This window comes from Mustela nigripes, chromosome 2 (genome assembly GCF_022355385.1).
Source record: "Mustela nigripes isolate SB6536 chromosome 2, MUSNIG.SB6536, whole genome shotgun sequence".
Lineage (NCBI taxonomy): Eukaryota > Metazoa > Chordata > Mammalia > Carnivora > Mustelidae > Mustela > Mustela nigripes.
This window is the reverse complement of record NC_081558.1, coordinates 104,655,058-104,675,572: the sequence shown is the minus strand read 5'-3', so window position 1 is coordinate 104,675,572 and position 20,515 is coordinate 104,655,058. Positions and strand designations below refer to the sequence as shown.

Below are 20,515 nucleotides of genomic sequence, written 5' to 3'. Positions count from 1 at the left end.
AGAAAGAGAGGGGACAGAGAGATATATGCCATTTATTTCCTTATAAAGGCACCAGTCCCAACACAGGGGCTCCGTGTCCATGACCACATACAAAGCAAATTACCGCCCAAAGGCCTCACCTCTAAATACTTCATGTTGAGAATTAGGCTTCCATATATAAATTGGGGGAGGACACAAATATTCAGACGGTTGCACATTGCTTTTAGTATCTTCTTTCATTACTCTTTAATTTATTCTACTCAGAAACTTTCCATCAGGTGCCTTATATACAGTTAATGATTTTTCCTTAGTTTCTATCCCTGGGCTGCTCAGGATCCTGAGACCTAGAGGAGAGGCCAAAGAATAGGTATTCTAAGCTGTTGGAATTTTTGTGCTTAAAAGCAGGGTTTGCATTCATCTTGTTTTCCAGTTTTATTGACAGCGAATAGCAGTTAATAAAAGAAGTAAACGAGAGGACAGGCTCTGGAGTCCCAGCTCTTGGGTTTGAATCATATCTGTGTGGACATGGGCCAGTTATTTATGTGTGTGTGCCACCTTTTCCTCATTGGTAGGATGGAGGTAATACTGGCATTTTCACCATAGGATTTTTAGCAGAATTAAAGGAGGTAGCGCATGCTGCATGCAGCAGTGCCTGGCGTGTAATAAATGGTTAGTAAATGGGAGGTGCGGTCCGACATAGTGGGTTTGAACACATGCCCGCAGGTGTGTTTTCTCTTGTGCATATTGCTTTTTTTTTTTTTTTTTTTTTTATCATTTCCTTTGCACTATTACCCAGTCTGATCTTTGTCCCATGCTTTTTTTTTTTTAGTGAGGTCTGCCAGTCCTTAGTGAAACATAGCTCTGGAATCAAAGGAAGCTTACCGCTACAAAAACTGCATCTGGTTTCACGAAGCATTTATCATTCACATCATCCTACCTTAAAGCTTCAAAGACCCCAATTCAGGACGTCATTTCATCAGTTCTCCTCTTTAACTAACCTTCCCTTACGTAAATTGAAACTTTCTCCAATTAAATATGGCTACCAGCCACGCAGGAATTTTTGGCCAGCGAGATTAGCTGCAAGACTCTTAAAACTTCGCTATCTCATACTAGGATCTGCTGTTGGGGGTGGCTATACAGCCAAAAAGGTGAGTCGTTTCCATTGCTTTTTCAGTTATTTTAGCATGATTATTTGAAGGGTTTATAGCACAAATCATTTTTCTTTAGTGCAATAGACTGTAATTTGATATTTAAAAATGTAGTGTGTATCTCTACCATGTGCTAAGTTGTTTTAATGATGCCAATAGAAAACTGCTCTCTGAATCTTGGTTATACTTATAAGAGATCGGAATGGCCCTAATGGAAGGAGCATTGGGCTGGAGTGAGGTCACCTAGGTTTGATTTTCAGCTTGCCACTTAGTAGCTCAGACAAGAAAGTAGGTGGCATGCTAACACAACCACTTTTGGGCAGCTTTGAGAGTAGAGTCAATGTGTCCTGACCCCTGGCTTGTCTTCTGTTCTACAGTATTGTTTAAAGCCAAATCATGAAACCTGTTTGAAATAAGACTATCTTTTGAATTTTTACATTTTCCACATTTTGTAAAGGAACATTTACATATTTTATATGCTGGCCAACTAATTTATTTTTAGAAGAGCCAAGGCTACTTTGTTTCTAAAATATTTGAACATAATACATCATTTTTAGTAGATTAGCATGTTTTAATTAGATAAATTAAGGTAGTTTTTCTCTATTTTTGTATGACATTCAGAGCATTTGATTGGCATACTTTCTTTTCTTTTAGACTTTTGATCAGTGGAAAGATATGATACCTGACCTTAGTGACTATAAATGGATTGTGCCTGACATCGTGTGGGAAATTGATGAGTATATTGATTTAGGTCTGTATCATCAACATTAAAACATGTTTCTTGGTTATGTCTTTAGGAAAGAGAAATAGTGGTATTGAGATTTTCTTAACTCATGAGCTTACTGTGTAGCAGTTTTATTTGAATGATAGACGTAACAGAATATCAGAGAAAAAATTGTTAGGAAAAAAAAAATAATGCCCTCACCCATCACTCACATTTTCTTTTAGTTGTAGCTAATCTGTGTGTGTGTTAATATTTTAGAGCCATAGTGAACATACGCTTTCATTTTTTATCTTTTGCTAACTAATAGATTGTCAGCTAAGCAGCCTTCTAGACATCACTTTCAGTGTTTTGTATTATTACCCAGAACAGATTCACCGTGACCTACCTAACTAGTTAATTTTGACTAGCTCCCTTGTTTACCTCCACTTGTAACCAGGTCCCTTAAAGTCTGCTATGTGTCCAGAGTAATTTCTCCCCATAGTCAGCCACTGTTCCCTTTTTCTATAATGGGTAAATGAGAAAAAAGTATATTTGATAATTTTGATTGCCAAGATTAAGCTGAGTAGTTAAAAAAAATTTTTTTTGAATGAAATTATTTTCCTCAGCCTCTTTTTTTTTAGACTCTAATTTCTTAGTCTAGGTGTATATGGAGGTAGAATTGACCGCTCTGTTTTTACTCACACGGCATTTCCTTAAAGAGAAAACTGTGTTGCATTGACAGAGGAACCTGCAGGAATTTGAAGTATTCTTTGAGTATTTTTCCAATCTTCATGTGGAGAACTTTCAACTTTGATATATTTGCCACAGTGTGGGGCTGAGGGCCTGAATTCTGAAGCTGGCCTGGCTAGGCTTGAAGCCTGACTCCCCACGTGTTCACTGTGTGCGCAGGTCCAGCTGCTTAACCTCAGTGGCTCAGTCCCTCACCTGTAAAGTGGAGTTGATGATAACTGTTCTGTAGGGTTGCTATGAAGACTAAACAGGTGAATGCTTTTTATAGCACTAGAACAATATCTGACATATATCCTTATTTTGAGAATATTTATGTGTTCCATTTTTTAAATGAAGCTAGCAAAAATAAAACCAAAGCGTGCTTTGGGCTCTTAGACAGTTATTTCTAAGTGGTAACAAGTGTGACTTTTCTGAAAGTCTGTGAAAGGACAGAGAAAAGTAATGGAACTCTGTTTCTGAGCTTGAACTGAGAGTTCATTACTTTTTTTGAGTTTGGACCAGGTGTTACAGGAGGCGTTTTTCTCTTTTTTTCTTTTATTTTTGGCCTCTTCACTGTGACTTTCTCCTTAAAACTACCTCTGATTCCAATACAGTGTTAACCTTGTTAATTTCCTGCTTGTTTTAAGGCATTTAACTTATAGATCAAAGCTGTCCATCTAAGCCAGACATTGGTGAGTCTTTTTAAACAAATTTCATGGCTCATGGAATATCCTCAGAATTACACATTGTTTCAGATACATGTAGCAGTTGTGGTTGTAATAGGGAGAAAAATGCAAAAAATATTTTAATTTAAATTTATATATGACACTTATGTATGGTGTTATTTAAATTTTATAAATGTTTTAATAGTGAAATTCTTATTTTGAGAATTTTTTTTTTGTCTTCTCCAGAGAAAATTAGAAAAGCACTTCCTAATTCAGAGGACCTTGCAAAATTGGCACCTGACTTTGATAAGATTGTTGAAAGCCTCAGCTTATTGAAGGACTTTTTCACCACAGGTAAGGAAGGACCTATTTGATCTCACTTAAAATGTCAGAAACCCAGGAGGAAAAGTACTGAGATATATTCATTGTTGATTCCTCCCTTTTAAATGAAAACAGTTAGTACAAATGAAAAACAGGTTTTTGAAAAAAGGACACACAAAGTTTTGGTGCTCATTGATTTTAAATTTTGGTTAGTGCAACAAAAATGAAAATTTGTAAGAGTTTAAACATACTTGGCTTTAATCAATGAGGGAAAAAGTATTTCTTGTTCCTGACAAGTAGATGAGACTTCCTATGTGCTTGCTTTTCATAATTGGTTAGACCCAATTTGGTGATTTTAAGACAAACTTAATTATGATGGACCATAATGAGTGGAATTTATTGAGGTTAATCCTGTTGTATTTGCCCAATTCATGCCCTATCATGATATAACTCTGAGATCTCAGACATACTTGTTTGCTCATTCCTGTCAAATTTTACATTTCTATTTCCCCTTTTGCTGGTTTTTCACAGGTCACAAATTGGTTAGTGAAGTCATAGGAGCTTCTGACCTACTTCTCTTGTTAGGTGTGTAAACAGACATTTTTGCTGACCTTAACATGCCTTTTAAATGCTTCTAATAAACTAGTTGCAAATAAAATTTCAGACCAAATTTATGCTGCTTATGCTGAATTTTAAAACTCCAGAACTATATTGGGCAAATTCTTTACCTTACAGGAGAAAATAATGAAATAATTATTTTGCAGTAAAACTAAAATTCCTAAGTATGTATCTATAAGATTAAAATTATTACTGCTTAACCAAAATATTTTCTCAAGATATCACTTGATTTGATTGTTTCTGATAATTGAAATGAAAAGTAATTTTAGTTTGTCTCATCTGCCCTGTCACAGTTGACATTTTAAATTTATTTTGTTACTATCTGTGGTCGGTAATGGCAGTGGTAAATGGCTGAGCTGTAAGTACTCTCATGGAAAATAATCCTTATCAAATATTGTCTTCTTTTTTTTTTTAATTGAAATTTTCAGTGGAATTTTAAAAACACGTCCTATAATACTCAAAAGGGGTTTTTTTGGTTTTGGGGGGGGGGGGGTTTTGCATAGGTTACCAGTATGTTCCCTAAAATAGGAATAGCTTTTATTTTTCAAAAAAGTGATTTTTTCTCTAAAAATCTACTTGCCTTTAAAGTAAGTTGGAATTTGGACTTTTGACAGCAATGGAGAATTTAAAGGACTGCATTATTTATCTTTAAGGTTCACCGGGAGAAACAGCATTTAGAGCAACAGATCATGGATCTGAAAGTGACAAGCATTATAGAAAGGTAAGTACAAAGGAGAATTTATCACATCAGTAGTCCTGAAAGAGATAAAATAGTTTTTACCCACCCAGAAGATTTGACAGCAGTAATATCTGAGGAGCAAATATAAAAACATCTAAGTAGAGATGTTTTTAATCTTGGTACAAAGTGAAGGTACTGTGTGACAGTTCTGGAAATATTGGAGAAGGCCATTTCTTTCAAATATGCTCTATGAAATACTAGTTACAAGCATTGTTTTCAACAAAGGGCTTTATTGTTAAATATGTATAGGAAAAGCTGATTAAGTAATATAAGCAGGCTTTTCTTTTCCCTAGGACTTCTCGACCTTAATATACTTGTTGTGCATTGTGAATCCCAGGAGAAGTCAAAGTGTACGGAGTCGTCCAGATTTATTTAGCAACAGAACCTTTTTCCATGAAATACATTCTAGGGACTACTGTTTTCATGGCATATACCTTGGGGAAATATTAAGGGAATAGGAAATGGGCCGTTAGAGGATAAATTGATTCTCTCACATTAACAGTTAACAACTGTGTATGGATTTATTTCGGTTATGTCAATTTCAGTACTTGTGTTAAAATCCATACGAATATTTGGGAGAGCTACTGATATAAAATAACATATGCATTGCTCTTTATTTATATTCATATGTTAACCTGACATTCTCTTAGTCTTCATTTTTTTCATCTTTTGTAATTGGTGACATAACTGATTCCTTGGAAGTTTTTCTGAAATAATATTTATATAAACAGATACCTAAAAAAGATATTTAATGAACATTTCAGAATTAAATATGGAATATGTAACTTTTATATTGAAGGTTATTATGGTTTTTATAAATTGAAGGGAAATTAATTTTATGTTTATTTGGAAGGCAGAAAGAAAATAATTGCTGTGTGTAGGTTTCCATCTTTTCTCCTTGTCCTTTAACTTTGAACTTTTTATACGATATTCCAAGTTTGAATTCTAGTATTTCAAAAGACTTTTCTCTTGCCTTTTGACTAGATCTTTTGGAGAAAACATTTTAAAATGTGTGTACATATGTGTGTGTGTGTGTGTGTATAAGTGTATTTGCCTTTTAACTTGATCTTGTTTGATACCTTTTCCATTGGCATTTTAACAAAAGGAACACCCTTGACTATTCATGCTACTGGGGAGAAAAGTTTGAATAGCAATTAGCCTATTATGCAAAGCTTATTTTGAGCCAAGGCCTTGTCCCTTAATGCAGGTAGACTTAATATGCAGACAACAGCTAATCTAAGGAGGGGGTAGGAACCTCTCTTACTGGATTAGTAGTGTAGTTTTAGAGTGATGAGGCCTTGTTGCCTAGATCATTTAGGGGAGGTCCACATCTTTGCTCTTCTCTGGTATGGCCAACAAGGATTGCTTTGGTAAATGAAAAACCTGTTTCAGGGTCTAACTCAGATAATCTCCTTAAAATCCTGCTTAACGAATAATTGGTAAGTGATCAGGAGCTTTGCAGTACAGAAGAAGCAAAAGAATGGATCCCTAGGAATATAATTATAGTCTTCAGATGATATTTTACACAATAGACATAAAAGTAAATTTACTGCTTTATTTTATAAAATAAATTTATAAATAATTTACCTTCGCTTGAAGGTAAATATTCTCATCTACTAGTTCCTTTTAACTTCTTCATAACTTATGGGGATTATCTTTCCCATTAAAAGCTCAGCAATTAATATTACTAAGTCTAGAGTTGTAATTAAGCTACTTTCATTACGGTTTAAATTAATTGTAGCAAATGCTAGTGTAAGAATTTATTATACAGGAAAAGTATTTCCAGCCTCAACTAGTGGTTTTGAATTTTGTTAATATGCAACATTATGGGTTTCAAGGCTTGGTATTTACCTATGATACGCTTACCTATGAGAGCCCCAGATTGAAATTGGTATTCAGAGTTTGAAGCAGTCATGTCTTAGCTTAATGGTTGTCTGTGTTGTACCAAAATTTCTGGCCAGACTTAGACGACAAATGTAAAATTTAAACTACAAATGTAGGGACACCTGGGTGGCTCAGTTGGTTGAGCAGCTGCCTTCGGCTCAGGTCATGATCCCAGCGTCCTGGGATCGAGTCCCACATCTGGCTCCTTGCCCTCCGCAGGGAGCCTGCTTCTCCCTCTGACTCTGCCTTCCACGCTGCCTATGCTCGCTCTCGCTCAGTCTCTCTCTGAAAAATAAATAAATAAAATCTTTAAAAAAAAAAAATAAACTACAAATGTAAAAGTAAATGTGAATCAATTATTTTTTAAAGTAGTGAAACATTTCTACAGCTAGAACTAGAAAAGAGATTTGTCCTTTCTAATAGAACACAGGGGCACCTGGGTGGCTCAGTCCATGGAATGTGCCACTGAGTTTCAGCTGGGGTTGTGATCTCCCCATCCTGAGATGAGGCCCTATATGGGGGGGGTCCCCACTCAGCAGGGAGTCTGCTTCCCCTCTGCCTCTCCCCCTACTCATGCACATACACTCTCTTTCTCTCTCCCCCTCCCCCTAAAATAAATAAATAAATTTAGAAAGAACAGGAATAGGTAGGACCTTTCAAAATCAATTGAAGTGAAAATGACGGAGTTGAGAGAATACAGATTCAGATTGTTGGACTTGAGTTAGACAGAATGAATAGCACAATGAACTGATTACCTGTGGCACCCGGTCTGGGGTCACTAGACTTTTAAGTACTCTGGAAAGTTGTAATTGAGGTCTACCAAAAGTCTACAAAAGTGAAAAGCATGTATTTCTGCATGATGCTGCACAGGCTAACTAAATATCAAGTTTCTTTGACTTTGCATGGATTTATATCCATTCCGTTTATGGACAGTAGTTACTTACATCATTTGACCAGAAGTTGTGATACGTATTACCAAATTTAAAAAATGGAAAAATACTAAAACCACTTTTCAATAAATGGTGTTAGTCAGAAATTTTAGAATTTGTATCCACTGAAGAGAAATATTAGAGCCCTTGATGTCAACTGAATAATATCCTTGAGACCTGGAGACCTTCAGAACCACCTGAAGGAAAATTGAGAATTGAAGTGATGAGCCTTTTTTAGTGAATAATTTGCAAATCTGCAGATTTCTATATATCAGTCACAACATAGATAGGTGACAAGATCACTTAGTGAATCTCCTTTTTTTGGATTCAGTAAGACTGTCTGTGACTAGTGAAAACTAGCTTGCTAAATGACAGTTATTTTCTGTGCTTTTGTTTTATCATGTTTTTGATTGGTCAGAAACATCTCACAGAAGAAGCAGTATGGTCATTCTGAAGGTTACAGACACATTTATAATTTACAGGAAATATTTGAAGGACCTTTTAAAAGTCTAAATCATGAAGAATGGGGATACTGTTTTAAGTATAATTATTAGGTAGTAATTAATGTTCTTCCTTTTCACATGTTGCTCTAATTCTTATTTTTGTGGCTTTACTTCTGTTGTACCTTCCAGCTGAAATCTCTCTTCCCTTTTCTGCCAAATTTTTTCTCATCCTTAAAGCCTTGCTCTGTTGTCCTTTTCATGAAACCTTGCATAATTATTTTAGTATAGTTCAGAGTATAGTTATAGTTAACTATATTCTTAACACTGAAAACAGTTGCCAGCTAAAACATTATTTACTTCTGCTTGCATTCTATCATAAAATCTCTGTCCTCAGAACACCTAGGATAATACTGAGCTTTTAGCAAAATTGAGTGATTGATTTAACACCGTAACAGAGATGCTAATTGAAGTATATAAATTTCATTTAATGCCAACAAGTAGGCCACAAAATTTTATATAATATGTGTTCGCTCTGATCACATGTGAATTTTCCTTGGCCTTTGGTATTTGGCAGCTACTGGGGAGCATAGGAATACAAAAGTAGTACCAATGCTTGGTAACTATAATGAAACAGCACTGCTTAAGTGGGATTTATGTTTCTGGGATTCCTCAGGCAGCAAATAATGCACTCACTGTGGCAAAATGAAATTCCCACCACCAGCATTATCAAGCAATCACAGATCAGTAAACTTAAGTTTCCTGAGCAGCTAACTGGCAACAACTAGAGTAGGTTGGAATCTTAGCTAGGAAGCCAACCCACTTGCGCACCAGAGTACAGTAGTTAGGAAGCAGAGGGATCAGAGGAAGAAAAGCAGGGAAGATCTACATGAAGAGAAATGGAATGGCAAAACAGGCAATCCTATTTTATTCTTTCATAAGCACACTGTCCTTTTACATCTTTTAAGAAACGTTAAGTACATATTTTGTATTTAATACTATTTTTTGGTAACAATTTAGAACAAAGGAGATTTGTAGGAATTGTAATATAATATAATATAATATAATACAATATAATAACTATCCATAACAGACTGATTTATTCATCTCTTAAAAATGATCAGTTGTAGAAATTGTCTAACTAGTAAAATAGGAAATGATATGTCTGAATAGAAGCAGGTTAAATAATCCAAATGGAAAGACATATTTCCTTCTGATATCCATTAATAGACATTTTTCCATTGACCATAAATACCTTGAACAGTACTATGTATTACTGGGAGGGGGAAAAATAGTTGTTTTTAGCTAATCAAATAGAATTATTCAAATTTTGAAAAGTAGTTTAATGCATACCAGTATTTTTTGAATGAAAGGGAAAAGAAGTCTTCACTTTCATAAAGTTCTTTTCTAGACCCAAGTTACTTTTAAAACTAATAAAGCAGAGGTTAGCACTTTTCCATAAAGGTTTAGATAGTGAATATTTTAGGTTTGTAGGCCCAAAGGTCTTTGTGGACTACTCAGCCAGTCCACCTTCTTAGTGATTCAGAATGCCTTCTGGTGTATTGTAGTATTACCATTTTCTTCTTTTAAATGTGGATTAAATCGGATGGAATCAAGGCTACTTTGTAAATAGACCATCATTGCAATAAGACAGTATCAGGCACAGATTTTGTAGTCACACTGCCTGCGTTCAGATCCTGTCCTGCTTGCTTTCTGAGCTATGTGATCTTGGTTGGACAAGATCAAACTCTGAGTTGCTGGTCTCCTCTCCTGTAAAGTGCAGACCCCCTGCTTGATAGGGTTGTTTTATGTATAGCCCTTTAGCACAAGATCTGCACATAATAAAACTAAACAAATACTGCCTATTAGGGTGATGATGATGGTGATGATGATGATGATTACCTTACATTTTTAATCACTGTATGAGTTTATCACCTATTAATATTATTTGATGACTTTTCTCCCCTTTTCTTAATTTCTGTGGAGTCTGTTCTGGGGATTATGAAAAATGGGAAAATAGATTATGGGGTTGATGTATAGCTTACTGACAGAATATACATTTTTTTGAAAAGCCATTTTGGATTTTTATACTAGAAACTTCGTGTGCATCATTATTATTAGGTAAAAGTGGTCATAATTCAATTCACTGAAGGAGCAAACATGTGCCAGGCTTTTCCTTAGGTGTCAGCTGTAACACATCTCAAGTGTCAGGTCTTATTCTAGGTGATGGGTATGCAAACAGTTTAAGGGCCTAGTTCTGCTATGAATTTTTAAAATGCTGTTATAAATACAGTATTTTAAATGTATTCATATATGAATGACTTCTAAATTTAAGATTATTTAAAATCTTTCCTATCGAAAGGAAAGACTTTAAGGTTTTCACAGCATTTTTGGCTGATGTTTTGGTTTCTAGAGTTATCGCTGATTTTCTTGATCTAATAATTTAAAAATCTGACAATTCTATAGAAATATGAGACTGTGAGAGTTGCAGTATCAAATTGACAATAACTAAGAGATGTTTAGAGAGCATATCATCTGTAAATAACTATCATCTGTAAATAACTATTGTTATTTACATTATTTTTACATGTAATGTGTACGATTTTAACATAATTACGTGCTATTTCTTGATGGAAAATGTCCGAGGTTGGGAAAATATTTATTGAACAAAATATATTTTGTTCATTTGTAGCCACATTTCTTTCCCTTCCTTATTCCACATGGCCTTAGCTCAGAAGCTGTAGTTAGGGTGAGATTTGATGCCCCAAAGTGAATAACAGTAACTTCCTTTAGTCATGTAACATAGTGTAAGTAGTTTTTTCCGTGTCTAATTCTTTTCTTCCTAGTCTTTTTAGGAGGTAACAGTTAATTTCAGCTACCTTCACATAACAGTGCTTCAGTAACAAACTTGGAAGGAAAGTGAGGTGTCACTAGAAAGAGGGTGTTTGCTTATAATATAATAGATATTAAGTATTTACCGTATAATTTATATAGAGATATATATGGATTTGGGAGGGTATTTAAGCTATAGGTAAAAAGGAATCGTGTGCCTGGTAGACTACTAGACAGTTAAGAAATGTGGAATATTTGCTTACTGCTTTGACATTGTATAAGTTAGAGTATTGGTGGTATGTTAATCAAACCACAGGTACACTATTGTATAAGCCAACACAAGAAACCTGTAAAAGGATATTATTTTGAGACATCTAAACATTTGGATGATGAGAAGTGATTATAGTAGATGACTAAATTAATAAAAATAAGTTGGATTACTCTTTTTTCTGCTTCATGAGAAACAGTCATACAAGAAAATGAAAAAATGACAGGTGATGAGAGGAATGAGGAAGACAGTGAGAGTAGTTGGTTGGCATTGTCTTTTCTTTATAGATCTATCCATGACCATAGAAGTGTTCATTTAGAAGAGTTATCTCTAAAGACAGCCACAGGTTTTTGTAAATACATTTTGTATTGTTGAATTTGGAAACAGATGTTGACAGTTCAGTTATGTCACCTGCCATTTTGATGTTCTCTCGCTTGTCACACAGAAATTTCAACTAGTTTCATCCTTTGATGTATAGTAAATCAACCAGTTTCATTACTGTTGGCGCAGCCTAATGTATTCAGTCTAAGAATCAGACAAAAATCTCCCAAATTATATGCTAATACTTTCCCTTAATTTAAAATGCCTTACTGTTTGTATTTTTTTCTTTTCTGGGAAAATTTTATTTATAGTAGAAGTCTTTGGGTTATATAAAGTTTAAGCCTCTGGATGAGTCTGCTAGTTAAAATTTTGAATGTAATGTTAACCAGCATTTTAGGAAACTTTCTAGTTGTATTATATAAAATATAATATTTGGACAATTATTTTAAAAAACTCTGAAGCTATTTGAAACTGCCAATTTAGATTATTTTAATGAGTTTAGTTTTCCTAACTCTTATTTTTATAATGTGGTAAAAATTGAGCCCATTGTTCTCCCAGAACACTGTTCTTGTACAAATTAGTGACCTCATTCACTGAAATTTTACCCTTTTTTGAGTGTCTAATTGAAAAAATATTAGGCTTGTGACATTCTCAATTCTTAGTTGTTTTTTCTCCCACATCTCTTGAGGTCTTTTATCTGATAAAAATACTGTACAGAAAATAACATGTATTGAGTACCAATCCACATGTAAATACATTGTGATAAAAATTGTACCAGTTAACATTTCACGATTATTAAATGGAATGAATTTTAAACATAGGAATGCTGTTTGTGTTGTATATGGGTAACTGGGTTTTGTTTCATTTTGAATTTTCAGAATAACTGTATTATCTCCAAATCTGAGTTTTGTTTTTTTATAGTACTTTTGCTTTAGTAATTGATAGATTTTTACCTATGTTCTTAGAAGCTGCTTTTACTGAATGTCAGAGCAGCTCATAAAAAATGAAAATTCAGTCGAACTACTTACTTTATGTAGTATAAAGTTAAAACAGTGCCTCAAACATCATTCTTTAACTTGGAAAGAGATCCTAAATTGTAGTCATATAAGCTTGTGTGAGAAGGTATATAGAATATATGAATTAATGTAAAACTGTGATTAACTTGATGCTTAGAAACTCAAATTAATAGTTTTGAGGGGCTGTAATCTTAAACTGAAGTCATTAGATAGCAAGGAAAAAATACTTAATAATAATTTACTAATTAAATAAGCTACTATATATACTCCAGTCTTGTGAAAATTATGGTTGAGAATTAAATGATTTTTTCCCCTTTTGATTCAAGTGAGGAGCATACACTAGTTCATATTGGCAATTCAAAAATAAGCGTTGAAGTAATAAGTTGTTAACGACAAGCCACTTTCCTTGAGCATTCCAGTTAGTCTAGGTTTCACTGTATCTTAATATTATATGTCTTGCTCATTTTATTCAGCTGACAGTCACATTGCTTTTCACTTTTTAAACTCTGCTGTTTTATATTTCTGACAGATCTAGTTTTAGTGAGGGGGGAAAATGGAAATGCAGTATAGAGCCCTATTATATAGCGGCTCAAGAGGTACAGAAATGCATTTCCATTTTTGTTAGAAGCTATCCATTCTTCCCTAACTTACACCTGTTCCTTGCTTGTGCCCTTTGGTTTAACATTGTTCTCCTCCCCAATTTTCCTCTTCTCCTCATTGTAAACTCATGGCAGGGTCTGCTTGGTGAGCTCATTCTCTTACAACAGCAAATTCAAGAGCATGAAGAGGAAGCACGCAGAGCCGCTGGCCAATATAGCACGAGCTATGTCCAACAGAAGCGCAAGGTGATGGATGATTTAAGGGGGCTACTGATGTGTTCACACTAACCGGCTATTGCTGCCAGGATCCTGTCACCTTAATCCGTTTGTGGACTCCAGTGATGGGAAATTATTTTTAACAAAGTAAAAATATAAAAGACACCTAATACAAATATGTAACTTTCCTGGAGTGGATTAATAAACCCAAAATATTAAACATAGGAATTTGTTTTCTGAAACTGAGATTCTCTGTGAGGGTCCATGGATTTGTATTTAGAGAAGAATTATGAATTGTGGTTCACTTGGTCCAGTTACTGTATGGAGGCACCCCAGTTTGTAGCCAGCTTGTCTGTGGTTCACCCAAGTTTTCATTCCTAAAATGTAAAGGATTACTGTGGATGGCCACTATTTAAATTATCTAAAGAATGAAATTTACTTGTTTTAGTAAAATGGGTTAGCAGAAAACATGGCTACTTCTTGTAGAAGAAAATATTCTGCTATAAATTTTGGGCAAAATTATTCAAATACACCCTGATAAACTCATTGATTATTTCCACAGTCATCAGTGAAGTTAGCACAAATAAATTTTCACCTTGGACTACTGAAGGATTGAACATTGGAAATTTGATATGATTCAGGTCCTAAAGAAGAGATTCTAATAAAAGTTGGCATAAATCTGTACAAATGTTTGGTTATAGGTGTAATTAAGAAGTCCTTAAAAAAATGCTTTTGGCTGTTAAATGATCCCGTGGTGTAGATCCCAAGGTTAATGTTCTGAAAAGACTTGAGTCAAAATGAAAGGAATGTAATGACTTCAGAGTTACTTCTGAGATCTTGACATCAGCTTAATTAGGTTACATTTATTAGATCAGGAAAGTTTTAAAAGTGGTATGTAAGTTTTACTCAGGAAAAGAGATTCAGCCATTTAATTAGCTTCCTATAGGTTCCGGTTTGAAGTCAACCAATATTGTAATGATTTAATTACAACCAATATTGTAATGATTTAATGAAGTTTTGCTTACTAACCTTATTACCTCATTTGGTGATGGGTAATACTTGAGAGTACTCCTCACAGTTTCATTTATCTTTTCAGTGTCATTTCCTGACTTTTCTCAATTCCATGGCTGTGGAATCAACTCTTGTATATTTAACTTTCAGTGAATGAACAACATAGGTAGAAATTGAAAATAAGTTATTTTCCTATTTGATTAAGTTAAAGTAGATGCCTTAAACCAAAAAGGACTTATTTTAAGTGGTGCTTTAGCATTCTCTGCTCTGTATGTCTTTGAAGTGCCATAAATAGTCTCACAAATTGGATGCTTAAGCCGAGCCATCTGTTCCTTGGGTTTGTTACACAATGAAAGGAAGGAGTTACTATGTTCTGGTATGTTAGAAATATGAAGAGCTCTACTTAGAATTTCTTGTTTTCTCATAATGGTAAAATAATTTGAAGTGAACCCCACAGATCTGCCATCCTTAGATTCTAAGATATGGCTTAAGATTATCGATACACTTTTGAATCAGATGATTAAAGGGATCTTAGTAGTGAATAATGTTAATTTTCTACATTGCTCAAGGTTAGTGTTCATTTGAGGTCTACTTTACTAGGCTGCTTTCAGGTTTAGAAATCTCATTTCTATTTCTGATGTCATCAGATTGTCCATGTAACCCTTTATTTTGCATTATCCCCATTTGTAAAACAGTAGCTGGCAGGATTGCACCTCCGTGTGTGTGGCTTATTGAGGCATACTCAGTAAGTACCAAACAGTCTGGCCCACTCCGGAGTTACACCATGCAAAAGGAAATGGAACTTCAAGAACAATTCACGCTCTTCTATAATGACATCATTCCCTATCTGTCCTAAAAGATCATTTCCTTACTTCACCTTCCCCTGTTTCTCCCTATGGTAGGGACACAGGTGATGTTTCAGCCCTTCACTGTCCTCATGATCTGAACCCCAGTTCATGAGATTTGTGTCATTCCTCTAAACATTTGAGGTTTTCTTGAGGTGCAAAACCACAGCTTTTTGTTGCATTTTAATCATTCTTCCTCCCTTATCTTCTTGAAAATGTAGGTAGGCCTTAACTTCTTTATATCTTATTAGTAGCAGCTAATAAACTGTCCCTATAGCTCATGCAGAGACAGTAGATTCAAACTGCCTTTGGTAGTTCTGCCTCCTATGAATACATAACATATGTGGAAATGTTTACGAGTCCTTTACCTATGTATTTTGGTATTTGAGAATGGCCACAATGGCTTAGTAGGAAGAAACACTTAAAATATGAAACTCAGGCTTGGTTTTGTGAGGAGCTAGTAAAGGTTTTTCTTTTTCAGCTTTAGCTTGTTTCTGCGGAGGATTCCGCTCTTTCTCCATCAGTTTCACAGCCCTGGAATTGTAGAAAAGCTCTGGTTTCAAGACCATTGATACCCATTTCTGTCAGGGTGAGTTTTAAATTAATTTCATAATGCAAACTGAATATATTGAGCAATGGGACAAGAACTTAACTCTTGTCATAAGTGGCAGAACTGTACCAGCGACGTGCGTCAACATTAAATATTAAATATACCCAGAACATTAAATATACAACATTAAATATACCCAGAATAGGTGACAGGTGAAAAGTCAGATGTGCTGTTCCCTTAAGAAAATACGGAAAAGTATCTTCTCATTTCTTTAATATTCACTTCAGAAACCTAAATGTTTTCATCTTATTTGCCAGAAAATATTAGGTCTTATTCTTGACTCCCACCATAACACCTGTCTTAATATAATGTTAATTTTGATATTCCATTAAACTGAGCAGATAGGAAGCATAGTGATAAGTCTGTGCATGAGTTATGCCTAACACTTGTGCCAAAAGGCAAATGATAAACCTAAAGACTCCTAAAAATACAAATTTATAAAAATCTGAAGTCACTGCTACTAAATACTAATGTTAGCATAAAGATTGTAATTAATAGTCTAATAACCTTGTATCATTTTAACTTACCCTTTTTATGTTATCAAATTACCAAGTTAACCTTCTGTAGACCTTGGTTTACAGTAAGCATTCAAACTGTTTTGGTGTAATTATATTAGTTACTTAATTATTGTCCCAGATGTAAAATCCTAGTGGATTTTTCTGTTATAATTTAGGGTATATTGCATGAAGCCATTAATACTCACATTCAAAACTAAAACAGTTTATACTAACACTGCTTATATAGTTCATACTAATTAGCTGCAGTCAGATGAGTTTTTAATGAAACAGTTACCTTTTAAAATGAATTGGGAATTTAATCGACATAGCACAGTTTTTATGATTGCATTATTATAATATGATGGCATGCCATATGAAAACAATATGAAATTATTTATTTCTCCATCGGTCTTCAAGATTTTGTTCTTCCGGTTGTTGGTGCCTTCCCAGCTTGTTTGTTTCCTCACATTTTAGGAGACTATTAATAATTCTTGTCCATTCTTGTCCATTTTACAAACACAGTCAAATGAAAAAGCTTTTCTCCATAAGTCTGCTTGCTATACAAGAATGAGAAAACAGTAATACAGAGTTTGTTTTATATTATCTTTTCTTCTAATTACTGAATCATATTTGCAGAGATTTTTAGGCATAGGCTTTTAAGGAAAAAACAGTATGTTCATAGCAAGCGTTGCCATTTTTATTTAAAAGAAGTTTGGGGAATGTTTTGAGAAACTATTTGGAAAGAGGAATTAAAACCTCAAAATACATTTTTATTGTGTGGATAAGAGTTATTAATATCTATCTCAATAAGTAAATCACTTAAAATTTTCTCATATGTAGTTGCTACCATAATGCCTTGATTGCTTAAATAACTATTGAATGACGGTGAACAAGGACTTACATGAATTTCACCTTGAGTTTTGTGTCCTATGAAATAAAGTCATGTTTATGAATTTTGATTATCAGGAATTAGATAATTATTTTGAAAGACTGAGTATGACAACTTCTGCACCTCACCAAGGAATCAAAGAGCAGTTATATGGATTTGTCATAAATGACATCATTTTAATAAAATTGATCAGTTGTTTTATATTTTGAATTATACTGTGACTAGAGCCTGTTAATGCAATAAAGTTCTTTTTGTTTTGGATATTTTATTTTAGAACTGTTAGCATTAGTAACAATTGGAAGTAGTTTCTACAATAGCGATAGATTTTATCCTACTTTTGTTTTATGTTTAAATCAATTTTAGTTGCCTTACTCAATTTTATTGCTACTGATGCATTCACTCTGTTGTGGGTTAGCAGATCTTGCACTGGAATTGAATTTAAAAACAAGCATCTGGCTCTACTTAAAGCTCTGAAAATACAAGTTGTTCTTTGATTTATTAAATACTTCTCTACTTACAGAACAGAAATGAGTAATAGATGCTTAACATATACACTGTGACTAGTGAATTTTTTCAGTAACTATAAATGATAACATGCATCTAAGTTCCCAAAACACATTTCTGGAGGTGTCAGTGCTCTTTTTCTCCAAGCATCCAAATGCCTAGGGCAGAATATAAAACAACCTATGAAAACTATAGTAACTGTATATACTGATCTCTTATTTTTTTAACGAGCCTTTCATCAGAAATGACTAGAATAGTGTCTGGAATAGGATTGCTTTTTAAGGCTATTAATATAGTTAAAAATTTTTGATAAGCAATTTTAATGTTGAATACAGATTTTTTTACTTTATTAAATCATGTAACTTAAAATGTGCTTTGATTAAATATGCATATAAAGTCAATAATTTTTAAAAATACTTCTCAAAAAATTTAACTTACTGTACATTTTATGTAAATCTATTTCTACTGAAATAAAGTTAATTTATTTTAAATATCTAGGTGACAGACAAAGAGAAAATTGACCAGCTTCAAGAAGAACTTCTGCATACTCAGGTAATTCTGATGAATAGAAAGAACCAGGGACTTGAGGGGCACCTGGGTCTCTCAGTGGTTAAGCATCTGCCTTCATCTCAGGTCATGACCCCAGGACTCTGGGATCAAGCCCCACAGCAGGCTGCCTGCTTCTTCCTCTGCCTGCCACTCTGCTTGGCTCTCTCTCTTTCTCTCTCTCTATCAAATAAAGAAAATCTTAAAAAAAGAAAAAACAAGGGACTTTATCTTATACTTAAGTTTGATAATGGAATTTTTTTAAGAGCAAAATTTGGAGTGATTTGATGATACAATCTTATTATAAATAGATGTTAAAAAATGCAAAAGTAAGTTAAGAAATAAAGAATAAAAAAGAAACTTGGTAAGTGTGCTTTACTCATATGTGTAAAAACATATCTGAGTGAACCTTGTACTTCTAATTTTAATGAAAACCTGCTGTGGAAAAAAAAGTGGGGGAAAGTGACTTGTTCTTACATAGACCTATGCTTGCATTTTTACATAGATAGGCTGATAATTCAAGTCATTTAGTAGGCTGATTTAAGTCTACCATAGTTCTAATCCTCCCTCAGTATCTTTTTCCTTTACTTCTCTAACCCCAAAATGAATCAGATAATGGCTTTTCTAAATGTATTTCTGGCACTGATTTGAAAAGCTCTTCTCCTGTAGTTGGTTATAAAACCTTGATTATTTTAAAGACATGTTGTTCTGTGCAATCTGATGAGTAGGTAAATTCTAGTGCAGAATTGCCATATCATCCACTCCATCATTAATTAATATGTTTTTATGATTATTATATGATATAAATACAATTGAAATCTATAATCTAGTTATGTTAATTTACATGGATAACAACAATGTGCAATAATAATTAAGTTTTTGTCTTTTAAATTAACACTTTTTTTAAGGAGAGTCTCTTTTTTAGGGAAGAAATACAAGGGACAACCTAGATGAAATTAAACAGTATAGTTTTTCACAGGTTCTCTTAATATTCTTGATTTCATTGATATCTATGCATTGATCCTCATGCCTGACTATACCATAGAATCACTTGTGCTCTGGCCGTCTCCATATATATTTTTAAAGGCTTTTCAGCCAAGCAATTCCAATCTTCACTTCAGCCAGAGGTTAGGAATCATTGGTCTCAAAGTGTGGTCTCTCGAGCAGTTGCATCAGTATCCTTTCAGGATCTTGTTAGACGTGCAAATTATTGACCCCTTCCTAAACCTCCTGAATCAGAAACTCTAGAAGTAAAACCTAGCAATCTCTCTTTTTAAAAGCCCTCAAATTATTCTGATGCATCCTTAAGTTTGAGCACTGTTGGTCTTGATCTTTGGAGGACAGCTCACTAACACATCTCTACAGAATGGCTGAAGATTGGCACCTGTACCAAAGAATTATTCCATCCCCAGAAAATGTAGATCTGCATAATTGATTCCATATTTACAAAGAAATGAACCAGTGTAAATCCTACTACCCTTGTTTATCTGTTGATATCAACTCTTTGACTTGTGTAATTTGTAGTGTCAGCCATGGGCATTGACACAAAGACTATGAAAAATTCTTGACATAATAAACCCTAGGGTTAGCTATCTATACCAGTGATGTGCAGTAGAAATACAATGCAAGCCACGTGTGTGATTTAAGGTTTTTGCATTCCAAAAAGGTAAAAAGGAATAGGTAGAACTGATTTTAATAATACATTTTATTTAACACAGTGAATTCCAAATTAGGATCATTTAACATGTAATGAGTAGAAACATAGTAATGAGGTATTTTATTTATTCATTTATTTACTGAATTGTAAAAGTCTGGTGTGTATTTTACATTTAACAGTGCATCTCATTTCCGACTGAACTATGTTTCAGAGTGCTCAACAGCTCCAGTGGCTGGTGGCTACCATATTACACAGCAGAGATCTATTTATGTCAGAGTTTTGTTGTATATTTTATATATACAGCATATAAGTGAGCAGGTGTTACTTAAAAATGTTTATAGTAGGGACACCTGGGTGGCTCAGTTGGTTAAGCAGCTGCCTTCGGCTCAGGTCATGATCCCAGCGTCCTGGGATCGAGTCCCACATCGGGCTCCTTGCTCCACAGGAGCCTGCTTCTCCCTCTGCCTCTGCCTTCCACTCTGTCTGCCTGTGCTCGCTCTCACTCTCTCTCTCTCTGACAAATAAATAAATAAAATCTTTATAAAAAAA

General features: G+C 34.2%; 1 protein-coding gene across 4 annotated transcripts in view; it reads left to right on the top strand.

Annotated features, from left to right (window-relative positions):
• OPA1 (OPA1 mitochondrial dynamin like GTPase) overlaps positions 1 to 20,515 on the top strand; it is a 90,544-nt gene that overhangs the window by 5,855 nt on the left and 64,174 nt on the right. Inside the window, exons 2-8 of one of the 4 annotated variants that reach the window (XM_059391266.1) lie at positions 809 to 1,127; positions 1,782 to 1,878; positions 3,471 to 3,578; positions 4,077 to 4,130; positions 4,817 to 4,884; positions 13,327 to 13,437; positions 18,262 to 18,315. In XM_059391266.1, the coding sequence (XP_059247249.1) occupies positions 809 to 1,127; positions 1,782 to 1,878; positions 3,471 to 3,578; positions 4,077 to 4,130; positions 4,817 to 4,884; positions 13,327 to 13,437; positions 18,262 to 18,315 (811 nt within the window). The remainder of the gene's footprint in view (positions 1 to 808; positions 1,128 to 1,781; positions 1,879 to 3,470; positions 3,579 to 4,076; positions 4,131 to 4,816; positions 4,885 to 13,326; positions 13,438 to 18,261; positions 18,316 to 20,515) is intronic. The other 3 variants (XM_059391267.1, XM_059391268.1, XM_059391269.1) reach the window with 3 other exon arrangements.